We start from the raw sequence: 17,921 nt of genomic DNA on the forward strand, positions 1-17,921 counted from the left end.
CTCCAAAAGCAAGAAAGCCTGGTTTTTAAAAATTATTGGCCTACACAGGTAGAGTTTTTGTTTATTTGTTTTGCTTAGTGTTTATTTATAAGGCTGGATGAAATAAACAGCTTCCCAGAAAACTCTTCTTTCTGACTTAAAACTCTTTTCTGTTGTACAGAGCTCACCGTGTTGTACAAACACCCATAAACAGCCCCCGTGAGGGCCTCCCAGGCCACGGGGCCAGGAGTGGTGTTGGCTGAACAGCCTTCCATTCTCTCAGCTGAGCTGTCAGAGCTCCTTACGTGCAGGGGTGGCCCCGCTCCCTGGGCACTGTGCAGGCAAACTACAGAGACAGCCTCGGTGCCTGGGCCCCGATTACCCTCTGTGTTGGGAGGAGGAGTAAAGTAGTGAAGAGAAATGTAGATGGTGGTGCTGGAGTACTTGGGACAGAAAATAACTTCAAGTGACAGGATTATTCTGAGGCTGACTACTCATTTCTAGGTTAGCTGAGCTTTTTGCTTCTCCTTCCCCTGCTGCTCTTTCCACCTTTTGTCCACGTCAGTGCTTGGTCACCCTCATAATGGCAGGTGGAGGAAGAAGGGATAAAACGTAAACCTGTGGATATCTGCTCAGTCACCAGCCTGCTTGTAGTAGGCCTCGGGGATCACCTGGTAGGTGATGTGGGGCAACTCAAGGACTCCCCTCTGTACCCCTCGCCCCCATCTGTGGCTGTGTCTCCTCTCCTCCTCTTCCTCCTCTTGCTAGGTCGCCTGGATACTGATCAATTGACAGTTGAGGCAGATGTTAATAAATACCATGAAACTGTACCAAGTTCACATAGTCTTTTTAAGATCCATGGCTTTGGTTAATTAGCAACAAAGCCTTTCACCATTCGTTAACCCTGGAAAAGCAAGAATTGACAATGGCCAGAAAGGTACGGTGGCTTTTGGCCATGACATCTGGGTAATTTGCCCTTGCTTCATTCATATAACAGATGAAGTAAAAATATAGTATCTGGGGATATGGTGGGAAAAGGAACTAAAGACTCTTAAGAGATTAGAAAGCCCATGCCATTGTGAGAAAGGAGGGGAGAGACAGTGCCCAGCTTAGGTAGACTCAACCATTTGACTTAATGGGATGTATTGCCCCAGGGGTTACCCTCCCTTGTGAGTACTTCCTCAGTCTGGAGACTTGCCCAGCCTGGAATCCACTCGGCTCTGCTGCATCTCTCCTAGAGTGGGTGGAACTCTCACCTGATATCAGTGAGGTCTTTGTGCTCAACCCCACTTCTTGTTTCGAGTCATTCCCAGAGCAAGCTTGGGTTCTGTATCCTAAAGACTCTGAACAAATATCGTTACTTAAATTTCTTTGTCCACTCTGAGAATCATAGAATGAACTGGCAGAGGCTTTACAGATCAACTGGTCTGACCCATTTTACAGATGAGGCAACAGACCGGAGAAGATGGAGAGAGTTACTCAAAGTCGCCAGTGGCTCTGCCATGACTAGAGCCAGGTCACGTGACTCGCAGGCCTTGCTCTTTCCGCGCCTCAGTGCTGGCTCACCAAAGACTTATTCTTTGATGGAATTTTGAAAAGGCCTCACTCCAATGACTTCTTGGATCTTTCTTCTCTAAGTAGATGAGAAGCCTGTAAGAAGAGACTTGGAGGCAAAGACAAGGGAATCAGAACTTAACCTTCACCGAAAGGCATAAGAGCATTGTTATTAACTGGAGGGAGAACAGTGGGGAAGCCCAGACGGAGCAGCCCCTTAGTTGATAATGCCGTTTTTGTTTTGGAAATCTTATTATATGTCTTGGAGAAGTTTTTAAATTATTTTGCTTTTCTCAGCAATGTTGTGCTCTGTTTTGAGACATGGATTTTTTTTTTCTTCTAGTGTTTCTCTCCTGAGGCAAAGCCCAACACACCTGTCTTTTGTCCACTTCTCCAGCAAATTAGATTTGTCTCTGGGAATGTGTTTGTAACGTATCAACCTACTGCAGACCAGCAGAGGGAGCTCCCAGGTTGAATTTGCTTGTTAGCTATTTTTCCCCCTTTTGCAAAAACTATTTCTTGGTAACATTTTGAGAGAATTCAATAAAAATTTTAATCAGAGCAAAATGGTCTCAAGTAGACTGCAGCGTTTTGTTTTCATGATGATGTGATTTTGGAGCTAAGATATTATCTGTGGCTGAGATTTGGGGGAGAACTGGGCCCAAACTATGTTCTGTGGGAGGACTTGGAGCATTCCTGGGAGACGTAGCCGGAGCCGAGGCCTCGCTCACTGCTGCCGCTTGTATCCTGTTGGGCTCCTGGACCATGAAGAGCTGTGTAGCGAAGATTCTCAGTCGAACATCTATGGGTCACATCTACCAGGAGATCTCGTTTCAGCAGGATGGTGTGTCTAGCTAGTGGAAGCCTCTTTGAAGCAAACAATGTGTTTTCCAGCTGTCCACCCTGATCCAGAAGAAGGAAGACCCAGGAGACAGAAACTGTCATTGAAAAGGAGTTGCCTCACATATCTGGTTGTGCCCTGCCTTCAGTCTGTGGTCTGGTGCCTCCAGCTCTAAATTGAAGATGTTTATTTGACATCAAATCCCAGTGTTTAAGAATTATTGGATACAGTGGTAGGACTGTAAGCCTCGGTGTTGCCTTGTTTTTATAGAGATGAAAAAAACTACTTGGTGCAGCAAACATTTGACTTCTAAGAAGAGCATTAATTATTTTTAGACGTGATCATCCTGTTTGCTTTCAAGGTCATTGGTATTTGAAATTTATTAGCTATATTATGAAAGTCACTGTGAACAGGAAAGTTTCATCCATGGCTTTTAGGAAAGTTATATTCTGAAGAGAACATCCAGCTGTGCCTGTCACTTCATATTCACACATCTCAGCTTTTTAAGTCTGGGTTCGTGTTTACTTTTTAGTCTTGCTGCTGATGGAACAGAGAGAAAGTCAACAAAGCGCATTGTCCTCACTACATTCTAGAAACAGAATACCATTTACCCTCGACCAGGGTCACATTGTTGGGCCAGAAAATGTTGCAGGTAAGTAGGACAGAGAGCAAGTCCTGGTGACCTGTTTGTTCTTCAGAGGCCTCATCTGCCCTGAGTGACAGCAGATCTGCACTGCAGTACTTCACCTGCACATAAACAAGGTTTTCAAACCATACACAGACTTCCCAGGGGCAAGCCATGCCCCTTGGGAGGTCCCTTATGACACACTGGAAAAACTGTAAAGGTTAAATCCAAAATAAATACAAAAGTGGACCATGGGAAAAGAGACATAGCAAACAGGGAAGAAATATCACGGGGGAGAGATGGACCTAGGAATGGTGTGTGGGTGGCCTCACTGCAGAGCTGCCTCCCTCCCCCCGCCACCGCCATATCCAGCATTCACTCCGTAGCACCATGCAACTTCTGAGAATTGCATTTTAAACTTTTTTTTTTTTTAATTCATTAAGCATCTCCTCTGTCACTAACTGTGCCCTATGGAGAATACTGAGCTAAAGAAGACACAAGTATGTCTGGTTTGGCATGGGATGTAATTTAACTATGGCAACTATGAGGAAGGAGTGTCTTGAGGGAGGCAGTGAGCAGGCCAGGTGTAAGCGGACTCAGGTGAGCACGTAGCCCCCCGCGACATGGCAGCAATGCAGCCTACCCACGCACATACGGGGGCTCACACAGGAAGGACTCTCCTGTACAAGGCAGTGCCAGTGCGGTAATGGTGGCTGGTCCTGTAGGGGACCCCTGAGAGGCAGCTTCCGCTCCACACCAGCCAGCCACCACACCAGCCAGCCACCGTCCAAAGGTCGAGGCACACAGACGACATCAGCCCTTAACCTTCCGTCCTCCTCCTGGAGGCCTGGCCTTCCCCAGCGTGTATTGTCCTTCTGCAGCCCGGGGCTTGTGGCTGTGGGAGACCAACCTCTGGAGGACGGCAGAGTTGCCTTCCGGGCTGTTTAGCCCAAGGCTTTCCGCTGTTTTCAGATACAAATGAAACTATTAGTCCTCTGACATTTACCGTTCCTTCTAAACCTGCAGCCCCTGGAGGGTCAGGCTGGGAGGGGAGTCCACCCTGTGATGCTCCGGAATGTGCCAGCCTGCTCTCGTTTCTTATTTTGTTCAGCATTGTGGTCATCAGGAGCATCTGGCTCAATCCCCCCAGGGAGCCAGGCCCTGCTCTCAGAGCACCAGCCTCCTGTGAGCAGCATGTGGCTGAATCCCCTCCTCTGGGCTGTTGCCCTGCCGGCTCCGTGGGGCCTGGCTTGTGCTGGGACTGAGCCCCTTAGCAGTGGCGATAACATAGGGTGGAAAGTGCAGGCTAGGGAGCTGCCTGGTCAGACACAGGCTCTGCCATTTATAAGCTGTGTGACCTTGACTAAACAAGTTCCTTAACCTCTCTGGGCTTCAGCAATGTGGGGGCTAATAACTCCCCCACGTAAAATGCTTAAAAGAGCGCCTGGCACACAGTAAGGGCTTAGTAAATGTTAGACTTTTAAGGAGCATATGAATTTTCAACAAAGAGAAGAAAGCCTAGGGCTAGCCACCCACGGGGCTGTGATAGTTCAAACACTAAAGACATCCTGTACGTCTTGACAACACTAGTAGGGCTGCAGAGTCCCCATGGCTGCAAGCAAACGGAACGCCCGAGGCTGGAGAGACTGACTGCGGGACAGGGGAGCAAGATGAGTGGGGCATCAGTGGCAGAGCAGCTGATCCCGAGTGACAGCGGCTGCCCTCCATCCAGCAGTACGGTCTCTGCCGCGGATGGAAGTCTCCCCAGTCAGGCCCGGACACGCCTGCCAGAAGGAAACTTCGCCCTGACAGGAAATAGATCAAGAGTGGGAAACAGCTGACTTTCCAGAGAGACCAAATGGTTGGTGTGTTTTGCTTTACTCACACCCTTCGTCCTTGAACTTTCCAGCTGCTGCCTTATCTTGCTTTCCTATCAGCGAAGCTAGAGAAGAAAAAGCCGCACAGGTCACCGGCCCATTCCTCCCTGCGCTTCCTGGCTTGCTCTTCCCGCAGTCCTTCCTCTAGGCTTCTGCCTAGATTCGCTTCCACGTGGTGGACTCACATCTTGTGCCTTAGGAGATAATTCTCTTCACAGCCCCGTGTGCGAACCCCAGAGGGGCCCAGTCATGGCCAAGCAAATGCCCTGGCCATCCTTCCATCCTCCCCCTCCTCTGCTCTTTGGTTTTTGGAGAACTAAGGAGCCCCTTAGTGAGTGAGAGACAGAAATGTTTGCCCTGGCCTCGCTGGCCTCTTGGAAGTGGTTCAGACCCCTTCCCCCAACAGTGCTGGGCTAGCAGTTCCTTTCGCCAGAGCCCATGCTACCGAAGCCCCAACTTCTCCACACTGGGCAGCTTTGGGCAGCAGCTGTCGAGAAACCAGAGTCAGTCCCCTAATGCTAGGCCCTGTCCCTGGTCGCGGATCCCAGTGAGACTTCCCTGGAACTACCATTGCTGAGTGAGAAAACAGCTGAGAGGGGGCTCCTCCTGGTGGCAGGGGCAGCAAGATGACCGCCATTTGGTACAGTTCTGGGTTTCCTAAGCATGTTCCATTTTGTCCTCCGTAAGGTTGAACTTCCTAGATCCTGTCTGTTTCCCACTGCCCTCAGGAAGAGCCCATCCCCGGGTCTCGGTGTCCCCTGGAAGCGCTGTGGGTGAGCACGCCTCGCGGTCTGCCTTGGGAGGATTAGCAAACGTGAGGTCCCACCATCATGCAGGGTGGCTGCGTGTGATAACAACTCAGTGTTTTACATTCAAACAGACCCGATTTTAATGACAATTTCCACCCACTCTGCTGACTGGGGTTGTAGGCAAGTTTTTTTTTCACCTCACCACGCTTCACTTTCCTCATCTGTAAGAAGGAAGAATGAACACCTGTTTCATGGTATTATTTTGAGTGAAAGAGTAAAATGCTTGGCATCAAGTAGTAATTATTAAAATGGCTCTTCCATTTCCTTTTTTTGGGTCAAAACTTGAGCTGGCATGGCCCAGAGGTTCCAGGGCCTTCCTTCTGTAGCTTAAGAAGTAGGGTGCAGGAACGCAAGACCAGCACCCCACCAAGAGAAAACCAAGGGCCCAGGTCTGATCTTTGGCAAAGGAGAGAAGCAGCTGGAGATGGGGTGAGAAAGGGGGCCTGTGGCTGTGGTGTGTGCTGAGGTGCGGCTCTGGCTGGCTCAGGTGGCCGTCCACCCAGGGTTTTAGGCTTCCTTTTGTAGGAATAGGCACCCACACACCATCTGAAAGCATGCCAATTCCAACTGCTTCGGAAACAAAATCAAGGCTACAAAGAAACTTTGGAATGATAAAACATAGCCCTCATAAAAAGGAAGTGAACTTCTTGAAGAAAACCAACTGTGACATGGGAAAAAGGAAAATCCACTCCAAATGGGATCATGTTTTATTCAGGATTTGTGCTGCTGGTGGGGAAGGCCAGACTCAGTGACACGATGGGAAAGTGGGGCACCCCAACTTCAAGCTTCATCCACTCTGCTGTGAAGTACTTCTCGCTTCACCAAGCTCAGCTCCTGGGGACTTCTAATGGCCCTTGATAGCAAACATAGTTAAAAATTAACAGACTGACAAAATTAAATATGGATGACAAGCAACCACTGTGGACTTAATCTGACACAGGGTGTTACTCGCTTGGGTGCCCTTGACCCAGGTGGCGTCTTGAACTTCTGGGACGTCTGAGCACATTTCACATGGCTGTTTGGAAATAAGAGCCTAGCTTGTGCTTGGACAGGCAGGAAAAGTGTCTTAAAACCCAGGAGAGAAAATTATCCCTGAAGGCTGATGTTTAATTAAGCCCGGCCTTGACAGTTCTTTGCAGGAGATGTTCACAGGCCTAAGACCTTGCTTTTGGGGCCTAGATCCTGCAGACCTCAGCAGTATCCCACCATCCAGATTGGGAGATCTCGCAGAAGCACAGGGCTGGCCTGGAGCGTGACCTTCTCTGGCCAGGACTGTTGTTCTCCTCCTTCCCGGCTGTTAGGCTGGGTCGGCTGGCAGACTTAACCTCTGAACCAATTCACATGTCTTGACAATTTGCCTAGATAATGGCAACTTATTTAATTGCCCTAAATAAGGAATGTTAGGTTCCAGACAAGTAGTAAAAAAATGCTGCTTGCATTTCATGCCCTCCGTGTCAAAAGAGTATGGGCTGGTAGTTTTGGGGGAGGGGAGGTTGGTGAATGTTTGCTTACGGTGGGCCTTATTTCTTGAAGCAGAGTGTTCTTCCAGTTTGGGTGCATGCTTTCTTAGAAATGGGGAGGGTTGTATTTAAAATAATCCTGTAATTAGCCTCACAAAGAAGATCATCTTTTTTGTTTTGCAAATCATCATTCTAGTTTATTTGGTGAGTTCGGAGTTTCCTGGATCAGAGCATGCTGGCTTGGCCACCTCTCCCTCAGCCTGACAGCTTTCCGCAGTTTGCTGTAGGACTGGACAGGCTTTATTTGGTGATGCCGCTCAAGAGCATGTCCTTAGGCCTGGAGAGAGTGAGCCAGAGTTGATTATAATTAAAGAATGTGTGAGTGGCCGGCTGCACTTGGCTCAATGTTGGGAAAGCCTGAGCAGGGTGTTCAGGGCTCCATCTTAGGGATATGGTAGAAACCTGCCCAAGAATATCCATGCCTTAAAAAGGAGAGAGAGAGCTTCGTTTTGAATATGGTGCTGGGGAAATCTACATTCAGGTATAGCAGCTGCATAAGGAAAGGGAAGAAAATCTTTACTGCTTCTTCCGTGTTTCCCCGAAGACCTAACCGGAAAATAAGCCCAAGCCAATTTTTCAGGAGGACATCCCCTGAACATAAGCCCTAATGCGTCTTTTTGAGCAAAACTTAAGACCCAGTCTTATTTCGGGGAAGCACAGTTGTAGATTAGACGTCCAGGGCACCAGCTGTCTGGTGATCTGCCAGCTCTAATTAGTTTTGCTACGAACCAGAAACTTGGGTGCCGTATTGGCACACCTCCGCCTTTTAGATCCACCAAATGTCACCACTGGGAGGGACCTTCCAGACCAACATTTCTCAATACCCACAACTATTAATAGCTGTTACATAGGGAAGAGATTCCGTAGTCAGATAAACGTGGGGAACTCAGGGATCAATCAAGTCAAACAGGTTCCTTGACCGTGGAGCTTCTCAGCCTTTAATGTGCTAAGGTGTCTAGATCTGCCTAAGGGAGACTTTCTCCCAAACCTATTTGACTACAGAGCATCTCCAGACCTGCCTTCTGGACACACTTGGAGACCTTATTTAAGAGCAGTGTTTTTTCAAACTTGAGCACATGCATTGTTGTCACCTGGGGGCCTTGTTAAATGCAGGTGCTTAGGCCCCAACCCTAGAGTGTCTGCATTGCTGACACCTTCCCATGTGACGCTAATGGCCTAGGTACCACACTCTGAGAACCACTGGTCTAGATTTATCCTTTATTCCACAGAGAAAAAAAATGGCTACACCAAAGGGTCATTGTTAATAATGGCTACCATAAATGAGCCAGGCACCTGGTAAGCCCTTCTTGTGAGTGTTCTAAAGGCAAGTGTGATTGGCGATGGGGGTCTGTCACTCAGAAGGGGGCGGTGCAGAGAATTCCTCTCTGCTTCACATTGTTCCTCGCCAACCCCTGTGGCAGGGCCGGTGGGGTGGGCCGGTGGGGCAGGCCGGGGTTCCAACCTGGAGACCAGTTGGCCTTCCTGTTCTTGGCACCCTTGTTGGGAATGTGAAGTCGGTATGTATCTTAATCTGGGCCTTGGTTTGCTCATCTATAAATGGAAGAGGATGGGAATTATTTTTATGGATACTTACTACGTTGTCTAGCATTCCACTTTATTTTTGCTCTGAGTTATTTCTCTTTCTAGGTGCTCTCCTACTCCTACCTAACCTGTCACCAGTCACAGGAGCTGGTACCAGGCTAAGGTGTTAGAGATTTCAGTGTACCCTTGCAGGGGCACTGCATTTTAGAAGAGCATTTCTGGAAAGGTGTAATAGGAGAATCCCATGCAGTGTGGCCCCTGGACAGGGAACGGCAATAGTAATAACTGGTGCTGTTATTAGGTTCTAGTGGAGAAGTGTCCCAGGGTCTCCTGTGTTGCTTATTCGGTTATATGTCACACACGTTATATGTGTGACGTGCTTAGCAGTGTCTGGCACAGGAAATAATCTGTTAGTCTGGGTTATAGATTCTCTGTTAGAGGTTCTCACAGGGACTTCGGAAGCCCCTGGAATTGCACGCAGGACTGAGTGTGCAGTGTGAGTATGTGTGTGGGCGCACATGTGCATCTTTCTGCACGGGGATCATTGCCTTACACGGAAGGTCAACCACGGAGACTTAATCCCTGCTGAACTGTCTGAGGAATAGGAGTCAGGGAAGTGTGGGTGCCCTGGTGTTTATGATACACCTAAAGCAGCTCCCAAACAACGGGCAGGAGTGGCCATGAGTGACCTGGAGCCAAAACCACAGCAGAATGAGCAGCCGGAGTGGGTGTAGGGTGGGAGTGAGGGTGAGGCCTGTGTTTCTTCCCTGAGGACAGCAGTGATGAGCACAAAACAGCTGGCTCCCCTAGGCCCGCTGCGTGAACCCCGGTTTTGCAGCATAAGCCCTCTGCTCCGCCCGGTGTGTGTGGAACATTGGGGAGCTCTGGCTCGGCCCTGGGGGAACACTGCCCTCTGCTGGAAGGTGGGCGCAGCCGCGCTTCCCGGAGCTGGAAGAGGAGGCCGCCCTGGGTGTCTGGAAGGCGATGAGAAGAGCCCACCCTGTGGGCAAGCGCAGTAGTGTCACAGGAGTGCTGCATCTCGGGCCTGTCTTTCCTCCACCACCACCACGTCCTCCCTGAGCCTCAGCCAGGGGGCCGCCTTCAGTCCAGCCCCGCTGAGCACAGCTGACGCGGCCCCCACCGCTGGGAGGCAGAGCGCTCGGGTGTAGACCGGGCTGACCGTAGCGCCCGGGTCCCACACCCCGCGGGCACGCGCGTGACTGAGAGAATGCGAGGGCTGTGTGGGTGGAAGAGGCCCGAGTGCGAGAGAGGTTGTCTGAGAGCTGGCGTGGGCACAGGGGACCTGAGTGGCTTCCTTCCCGCAGTCACCTGCACTGAACCAAGTCATGCCACCCACCCGCGGCTCCCGTGTCAGCCCTCCCTGTTCCTGTGTCTCCTCCAAAACACCATCACGTCTTGGCCTCGTGGGGCCCAGCGCCCCCGCCCCACAGCAGGCAGCACCCGTCGCCACCACCGCGCTCCCCGACCCCGGTGCACACAGCCCCATCGCCCTTCCATCCACTGTGTGTTTAGGTTCCCAGCCCCCACCTGCCACAGGGCTGTGCCCCCGTCCTACCCTTTACCACCCGTCTCAGGAAGGCAGCTCCAGCTCTGCCCTTTGCTTAGTGAGCAAGTGGATTCAGATGCACAAAGCCATAAGCCATGGGTAGGTATGAGTTTTGTCTTTGTGTCTCTTTCTCTGTCTTCTCCTCCCTTCTGCCCTCTCCCCCTTCCCCTGTACTCCATCCTCCCTCTCCCTTTTGGTCCTCCTGCCTTCCACATTTCCCCTCTTTCTCTCCTTTGTCCGACATACACCCCTAAGTTCCCAAAGTGACATGTTTTGTAGCCTGCCAGCGTGTGGAGAGTTTCTGGTCCCTCGCCCCCTTAATTGCTGTGTGTTGAAAATGACTGTGGTCCTGACTTACATGCGCTTCAGTGCCTGCTGGTGGTATCCAAGGAACACAGCTTTGCCCCCCACTATGTGGGGGCCCCTCTCAAGCTGGTAATCTGGTTCCTGGTACATCTGGTGTGGTCCCTTGGAGGGGTCTCTTCCCTGAGACGGAGTCCTGGTGTAGGCAGGAGCTCCCAGTGCATCCGTGGTCCTCTTAGGCCCCGATTTCCCGAGTGAAACAAGCAGCCTCTACCCTAGGTTGGGAGAGAGTCCCCCGGTGCAGCCTCTCACCCTGCACTGACAGCCAGAGAGGAGATAAGCACTCTGGGCAAGGCCCGTGGGGCGGCAGGAAACTCCAAGGACTTCTTTTTGGGGACCAGAGCCAAAGGCCTAGACAGCCAGCTTTAGAATCAAGTCCGGAGAACTAGTGAGCCTGAGCCCCCTGGGCCTGTGCCGTGAGGGATGTCGTTCAGAACACCCAGGCCTTAGCCAATTCCCCACCTGTAAAACCAGGTAAGATGAGGTCTTCTCAGTCCTGCAGAGCCCCTGGGTTCTGCAGAGGTGCCTCGCAGGTCTTAGCCCTCCTGCTTTGGAGACATGAATAGGATACCATATGAAGCAGAGTTTCTGCTGCAAAATATAGTTTATTAAACCAGTGTAGTAGATCGGTCAGGGTAAAATTCCTCCTAGCATCACATTCTGCCCTAAAAACGTTTCCAGGTGACACAGTTTGGCCAAGCCCCAGGTGAGAGAGCAGTTCTCCTGCCGCACTGGAGGGGCACCCAGCCCTCTTCTGTGCAGTGTCCCCCCTTTGTTGTAGTTTGCTCTCCCCGAGTCGGGGTGATGGGAAGGCTGTTCCTCCCCAGTGTAAGCAGAGGTGCCGTGGTAAACGGGCATCTCTTGCCTCTGTCCAAAGGCTTAGGAGAAAAATGGACATTGCCAACAGAGGGACACTTTTAAAGCCAAAGTGTACTTGGCCTGTTGTTTGTTTTTTCATATTTTCCTCAGTACAGGACTGGGAACAATGCCAAGTGGACAAAGCATCACTCAGTCCATTTGCGTTTGGGGCTGGCCTTCCACTTTGGAAACCTAATGGAAGAGATGAGGCTGCAGGTCCCTCTCCGCAGTGAGCAGGGGGCACAGGGTACCAGACACCCCAGTGCCAAGGAGCCAGAACCCCTTTTCTAAGATAACAGGCACAGAATCTCAAGTCCTGGCCAGACCACTGGCATGGTGTCACGCACTGTCCCTTCCTTATCAGCAGATCCATGTTTCCACATGCTACTTAGAAATCCATTAGGCAGCCTGTCCCAGCCTAGGCGCTCCCGAGTGAGGATGGAAAGCGGGACTCCCTGGGCTAGATTTTAGTTCTGAAAAGGAGGACGCTCGGGGCTCCTGGAGGCGGGTGCTTTCCTGAGAAGTTGGCCCCTGTACTCACAAAGGGCTATGGAAGATCTTGGACTGCTGCTCCACTTCCCAGCCCCTGGGGGGAGAACTGCCCAAAGGCAAGTGTGTGTGGGCACCTTCTTGGAAGAGAAAAGGGGATGGCAGCCCAGGACGCTCTGTGGGGAATGAGAAGGTCAGACGGGAGCCCCGGTTCACAGCCCTCTCCCCACGTGTTTTTCCAGATGCGCTGGCTCCCTCCTTCCGAGGCTACTTCTCAGGGCTGGAAGTCCCGTCAGTTCTGCTGAATACTGTGTAAGTACTTCCTGCATGCAGGTCGCACATCGCAACTTTGGATAATCTTCGTAAAGAGACCCAAGAAAGGGGCTGACAAATCCAGCATTACATCAAGTTTATTAAGGGAACTTCCAAACAAGGCACATCGTGGGCCGTGGCAGGATACTAGGATGTCCTCTGCGCTGCATGGCGGGTGCCGCAGTTACACAGAACAGGCAGGGTGGATGGGGAACTGGTGTGTGACCCGTCCAGATGGGGGGGAATGCCTTACATGCTTACCGGGGGCCTGGTCCAGGAAGCAGCACTCTGAGGGGATAAGGGAGGGTCGATCAGACAGTCCTGGAGGGGATTTACGGGAAGCAGTGTCTGTTCCCGCTAGCTGAAGTGTCTGGCCCAGACTAGCTTGTGTGCGTCTCTAGCTTATGGGGCAGCAGCGGTCACCTCATGGAACAAACAGTCTCCTTCACAGATAAGTTCGAATCTTTCTATACTACCTACTGTTTGTACTGAAGGCAGATAGTGTGCTGTTCCCAATAGGCTTCCTTCAAGTTTCTTATCTTGAAGGAAACAATATCCTAAATTGGCATCTTGGTGCCATTTTATCTTTGGCCTAACCTTCAAAGAACTACCAAATCAAATAAATATTTTTCCTTTCAATGTAGCATTTCTATAAAATTCCAAATGCCTTCTTTAATTTAATATCTTGACTGCACTTTTGTTAAACACAAAGCACTGTTCCTTTGAACTCTACTTTGGTGTGTGAATTTGGGAAGTCTGCCCTAAAGTCTCTTAAGTAGTGGGGTTCTCCAATCAACCTTCTCTTGATTTACATCTTTCCTTCCCAAAACAGGAATGCTAGAGAGGTCATGGAAAGTTATGTACCTGTATGTACCTAATGCTGACACTAGAGTCAAGGTCCTTTTCTTGGAGAGCTTCTATTCTAAAGAAAAACACTTCCAAATTAAACTAACCTTCTTCTTCTTCCACCATTAATACTGAGTCCCATGTGTCTTTGTTAGATCACTTGAGGCCACTGAGACTCTTCTGAGGAGGTTCTATGCGGGCAAAGACTGGCCTCTGCTTGACTTAGGTTCAACTTAAATGGAGAACTCTTTCAGACCACTCACTGGGAAAATATTGGAGAAATAGATGCGGGAGCTGGCCTGCTTCAAGTGAGGAGGAAAAAGACCGCTGAATTGGGTTTTCAAAGAGTCCTGGGGTTTGTTTTCCACAGGCACGTTGCCCTGTTGACTGAAACGTCACTTGGTAGGTCACATCCCCTTCACTTCAAGTTCCTGGGTCACTGCGCGTGTAGACTTCATTTGCTGGGGTTCTAACTACCGTGGGCGGTGAGCACTTCGAGAGAGCTCCGGTCCTGGGTTAGAAAGAAGCTTCTCTGTTCTGAAGGAAGGGCCTCACCAAACAGGAAAGGGACTAGCAATGCATATCAGAGCATCAGAGATGCCACAGATTTTTCAGAGGGTCAGTCAGCAGACCTATACCCCGACTAGTCAGGATTCTTTCTCTCGTGGTAAAAATCAGTAAGTTGGGAGGTAACATTTCTGGGCTTTTAAGACACCAACTTCGGTCAGTTAGAATTGGAACGCCTCTTCCCTAATCTGACGTACTTCTCAGTGTGGCCAAAGCACTAGTCCTCAGGGATCACAGACGGAGTACAGAAATGCTCCCAATGTCAGTTAAACAGGGATCGTTACCAAAAGATTCTCAGAACCTTTATAATAGGCGCATCACCAATCTTTAAGATTAGGGAACTCTAGGATGCAATATTTCTCAAACTTATTTGAGACCAGGGAACACTTTTTTTCACTGAATCTTATAAAACTAATGTTTTAGATAGAGCACACTTTGGAAAACTGCCCTAACCTCTTATCCAAAACCTAAACCAGTGGCGGCACCCATATATATATACATAGGTCCTTGGACCAGTGGTCATCTGTTACACTTTTCACTAATTGATGATGAGGAGAAAATCAGGACCACATAGTAGATTCTTTCCTTAAAGCTACTGGTATATTTGTTCCTTAGTCTGAAATTATGTTCTTGTGTGTGTGTGTGTGTGTGTGTGTGTGTGTGTGTGTTCAAGTACCCTTTTTAAATGAAATGGTAGTGTTAGTGAATGGCAATTGTATTTTAAATGTCATTCCTTAGAAAAATAAAGTCAGCATCCATGGTAGATACCTAAAGCATTCTTAAAAATATTTTACTATTTTGTGAAATCAAAAGTTCACTGTTTAGGGGATGCTTTTCCCCCCTGAAAGTACTACTTTTAAGTTTTGAGGTAGATTGAAAGGTCTGTCGGGGCATTTCGTTGGAATTCCCCCTCTCTGTGGATCTGACGAGAGCTTTCCTCTTGTGATTTTTGTCTTACACTTTTGCAATAAAAATACTTCTGCTTAAAAAAAAAAAGAAAAGAAAAGAAAGTTCTGTCAAGTCCAGGATTTCCTAAGTCCATGCCCATATCTACGTACCTGTAATGACTTGTTAAACTTAAGTTATGTATCCTCAAATCTTTGTTTCTTTATTCAGAAAAGTCTTCATCGTTTTGCCACAGGGAGCCTCCCTGTTACCGTGTGACACAGGTCCGGCACTGTCACGTTTACAGCTCCCGGAGGCAGCGTCACGTGCGCCTCTCTCTTCCATGACAGTGTGTTTCTCTGTTTTCACAGGCTGGTCACTATTCAGTTGGAGGGGTCTAGAATGGGAGAACTTGAAATTCTGAAGCTCACGAAAGAGTTCATGAGTTGAAACGTAGATGTGGCGTTCAGCATAAGCTGGTGTTTGAGGAAGTGATGAAACTGAAGGGAGGTCAGTGGCACCAAACCTGAGCTTGCCTAGGTGTCAGGAGTGAGCAGAGGAGCAACCGCCTGCCCGTGAGAGTGAGCAGTGACGGGAGCAGGCGAGGCCTGGAGCCTGGCCAGGGCAGTGGGGGCTGCTGGGTCCGCAGTGTCACGTACTTTGTTTAGGAAATTGAGAGAAGACCTTCAAACCTGGCAGTTTCTGTTGGCAAAGTGTGGTGGTGGCATAGGGCTTGAGGAAAGACTGTTTTAGCGTGTACGTGTGTATTGTTGACCAGAGGGAACACATGATCATTAAGCAGCTGCGTGCGCTCCAGCCAAAAAGGTCCTTGTATCCTGCTCCCTATTTTTCTAAATTGTCCTTCCCCACTGACCCAGCCACCGAAACCTAGAGGTGGCAGCGGCCATCAGAGGAGGGCCACCAGTGCCCGCTTTGGAAGTACAGCTCGTGAAATGCTGTAGATGTGCATAAAGACGTAACGGCTCCTGTGGGTGCGCTGTTTGTTCTGGGCTAACGTCCTCCTTGGGGCCTGGGGAGTGGAGGAGAGGAGGCAGTTAGGAAGGAGGGCGGATGACTGCACCCGTTCCCACTGCAGTGGGGCTGGGCCTCTCGTCTCCCATCGCACCTGGAGTTAGAGCAGATCAGTGGAGCCTTCTAGGCTCTCGGATCAAGTCCTTTCCAAGACAGCTAATAACCCAGGCTGTGTAACCTTAGGGAAATGTAAGTTAGAATTGAAGACAGTGGTGCTGAGGAAATCAGAATGGCCAAAGGAAGGGTAGGTGCCAGCCCACGGCACCGCTGGCCCCACATCACCAGCAGGGGCTTTCCTCCCCTGTGGGGAAAGATGGTACCAGGACGGGAGGCAAGAGCAGGAGTGACATCTGGTGTCAGACCTAATGACCTACATGCGGACTGGCTGTCACTTCGGGCGTGTGGAGCGTCAGGACGCCTTCCTTCCGAATCCTGAGTAGTCCAGGGCCTGCTCTTGCTAGAGGTCCTTCAAGGATTTCTAATTTACCCGCTTTGCAGTGACTAGGCTAGAAAAGTAAATAAGCTCTTTGTTCTTTCAATAAATATGTGTGTCTGCTATGTGCTAGATATAAAAATGTGCAAAATCAGGCCTGTGCCCCTAAGGAGCTTAAATTCTAGTGGGCAAGAGTCCTGGACACACCTTTTAGCGAGAAGAGAGAGAGAGAGACTGCTCAGGGAGCTCCGAGCTGAGCCTGCTGTGAGGAAAGCTGCAGTGCCGGGTGTGGGTGTGGGTGTGCTGACCAGCACGAGTGGCAGAAGTACTACTGTCAGAGGGGTGGGTGTTGGTGTTTTAATTTGTTAAGTATCTTCCTTGATGGATGGTGTTTAGTCGGTCTACAGGCTATGTCTGCCTGTCACTGGAGTTTTTGCTAATGGTCCAGCCTTGTGGCAGAGAACCCCGGAATACATGATAATGATTGAAAATGATGAATTTCCCAGATGTGTTGAGAACAGGAAAGCATGAGCAAGTTTTTAGTCGCTCTTTTACAGGGAATGAGTTACACAGCTTTCCTTGTTGGGTATTGAAATGTAGTTAAATCCAAAAGGCAGGGTGGGGGGTTGTTAGGAGTTGGGCTGGATGTGGGAGGGAATTCTTTAAGAACTCACGAAATTTCCCTGGCCACAGAACAAGACCACAGCATAGAAATTATAAGCACATATATTAGGTTGGTGCAAAAGTAATCGTGGTTTTTGCAATTATTTTTAACCTTTTAAATAGCAATTACTTTTGCACCAACCTAATAGTTACAGCCTCACCAGATTAGAGAAGATATGGTGAGAGATGACAAAGGCAGAATTTGAAGCGGCTTTTCCCTTATGTTTAGTTCTGGAAGGAACGGCCTAGTCTCTGGCTTTGAGCTTGAGGGTGCTGCGATGGAGCTGTCACCAGCGAGTCCCAGGTGCAGGGCAGGAAAGGTACGGGGTCTTCAGGCAGCCCCGACAGCTGCTGTGGCTCCTGCACTCACCCCTGCCTTCTCCCTGGAAGGGACCCACGCTCCAGGCTCTCGTGCTGCAGCAGCGTGCCCTGGCGCCCAGAACCCAGGCTGGTGCTTGGCACTGGCCTGCCGTTCCCCTTTCTTCTTTAACCAAGGTCTGCGTATCACACTGCAGTCATTCACACAGTGAATATTCAGTGACCATTACAGTATGTAAGGTAGTACTCTGGGTGCCAAGGACACTCCAGCAAACAGCAGCAGACAAAATCCTTGCCTTCATGGAGCTGACTTTCTGTGACGGGGAGGAGACGGGAACAGATAAAATAGACACCGTGGGTCAGATAGTGAGAAGTGCTGAGGGGACAGACGAGCAAGGTGAGAGGGGAAATGTGACGGGTAGGCAGGCGAGCAGAGGAGTCAGGGTCAGCCTGACACTCACTGTTCGGAGACCCAAAGCTTTCCCAGATTTGTATGGGGTTCACTTTATTCAGGTTAGAGAGTAGTTTCACTTCACTTATCCTCCTCTTCTGGTCTCCCCCTTGGGCTAAATCAAAGTAACCGGGCTCGAAATGCAGCGGGCTTAAGTTAGGTGAGGCTTCGGAGCAGGGCAGCCCTGCAGCCGGGCCTGCGTGCTCACCCGCCCTCCCTGAGAGGTTCTCCTTCCGCAGTGAGGAGCCCTGGGCTCTGCCATGCTTCTCGTGTGCGTCACAGAGTACGACAGGCCTGGAAACCTGCCCCCTGCCCCAGGGACTGTGATGGGTGCCCCTTCCAGCTACTTCTGAGTCCTCCAGGCTTTGTAAATTAGAACACAACAGACGT

At 50.0% G+C, this 17,921-nt stretch overlaps 1 protein-coding gene across 4 annotated transcripts in view; it reads left to right on the plus strand.

Moving 5' to 3' along the window:
- The window catches only part of RBPMS (RNA binding protein, mRNA processing factor), a 157,108-nt gene that overhangs the window by 127,981 nt on the left and 11,206 nt on the right, over nt 1-17,921 (plus strand). The window contains exons 7-8 of one of the 4 annotated variants that reach the window (XM_081046785.1): nt 10,343-10,413; nt 12,267-12,336. In XM_081046785.1, the coding sequence (XP_080902911.1) occupies nt 10,343-10,413; nt 12,267-12,336 (141 nt within the window). Of the gene's footprint in view, nt 1-1,422; nt 2,106-10,342; nt 10,414-12,266; nt 12,337-17,921 lie in introns of those variants that run through there. The other 3 variants (XM_081046782.1, XM_081046783.1, XM_081046784.1) reach the window with 3 other exon arrangements.

Source organism: Rhinolophus hipposideros (genome assembly GCF_964194185.1).
Source record: "Rhinolophus hipposideros genome assembly, chromosome: 4".
Taxonomy (NCBI): Eukaryota; Metazoa; Chordata; class Mammalia; order Chiroptera; family Rhinolophidae; genus Rhinolophus; species Rhinolophus hipposideros.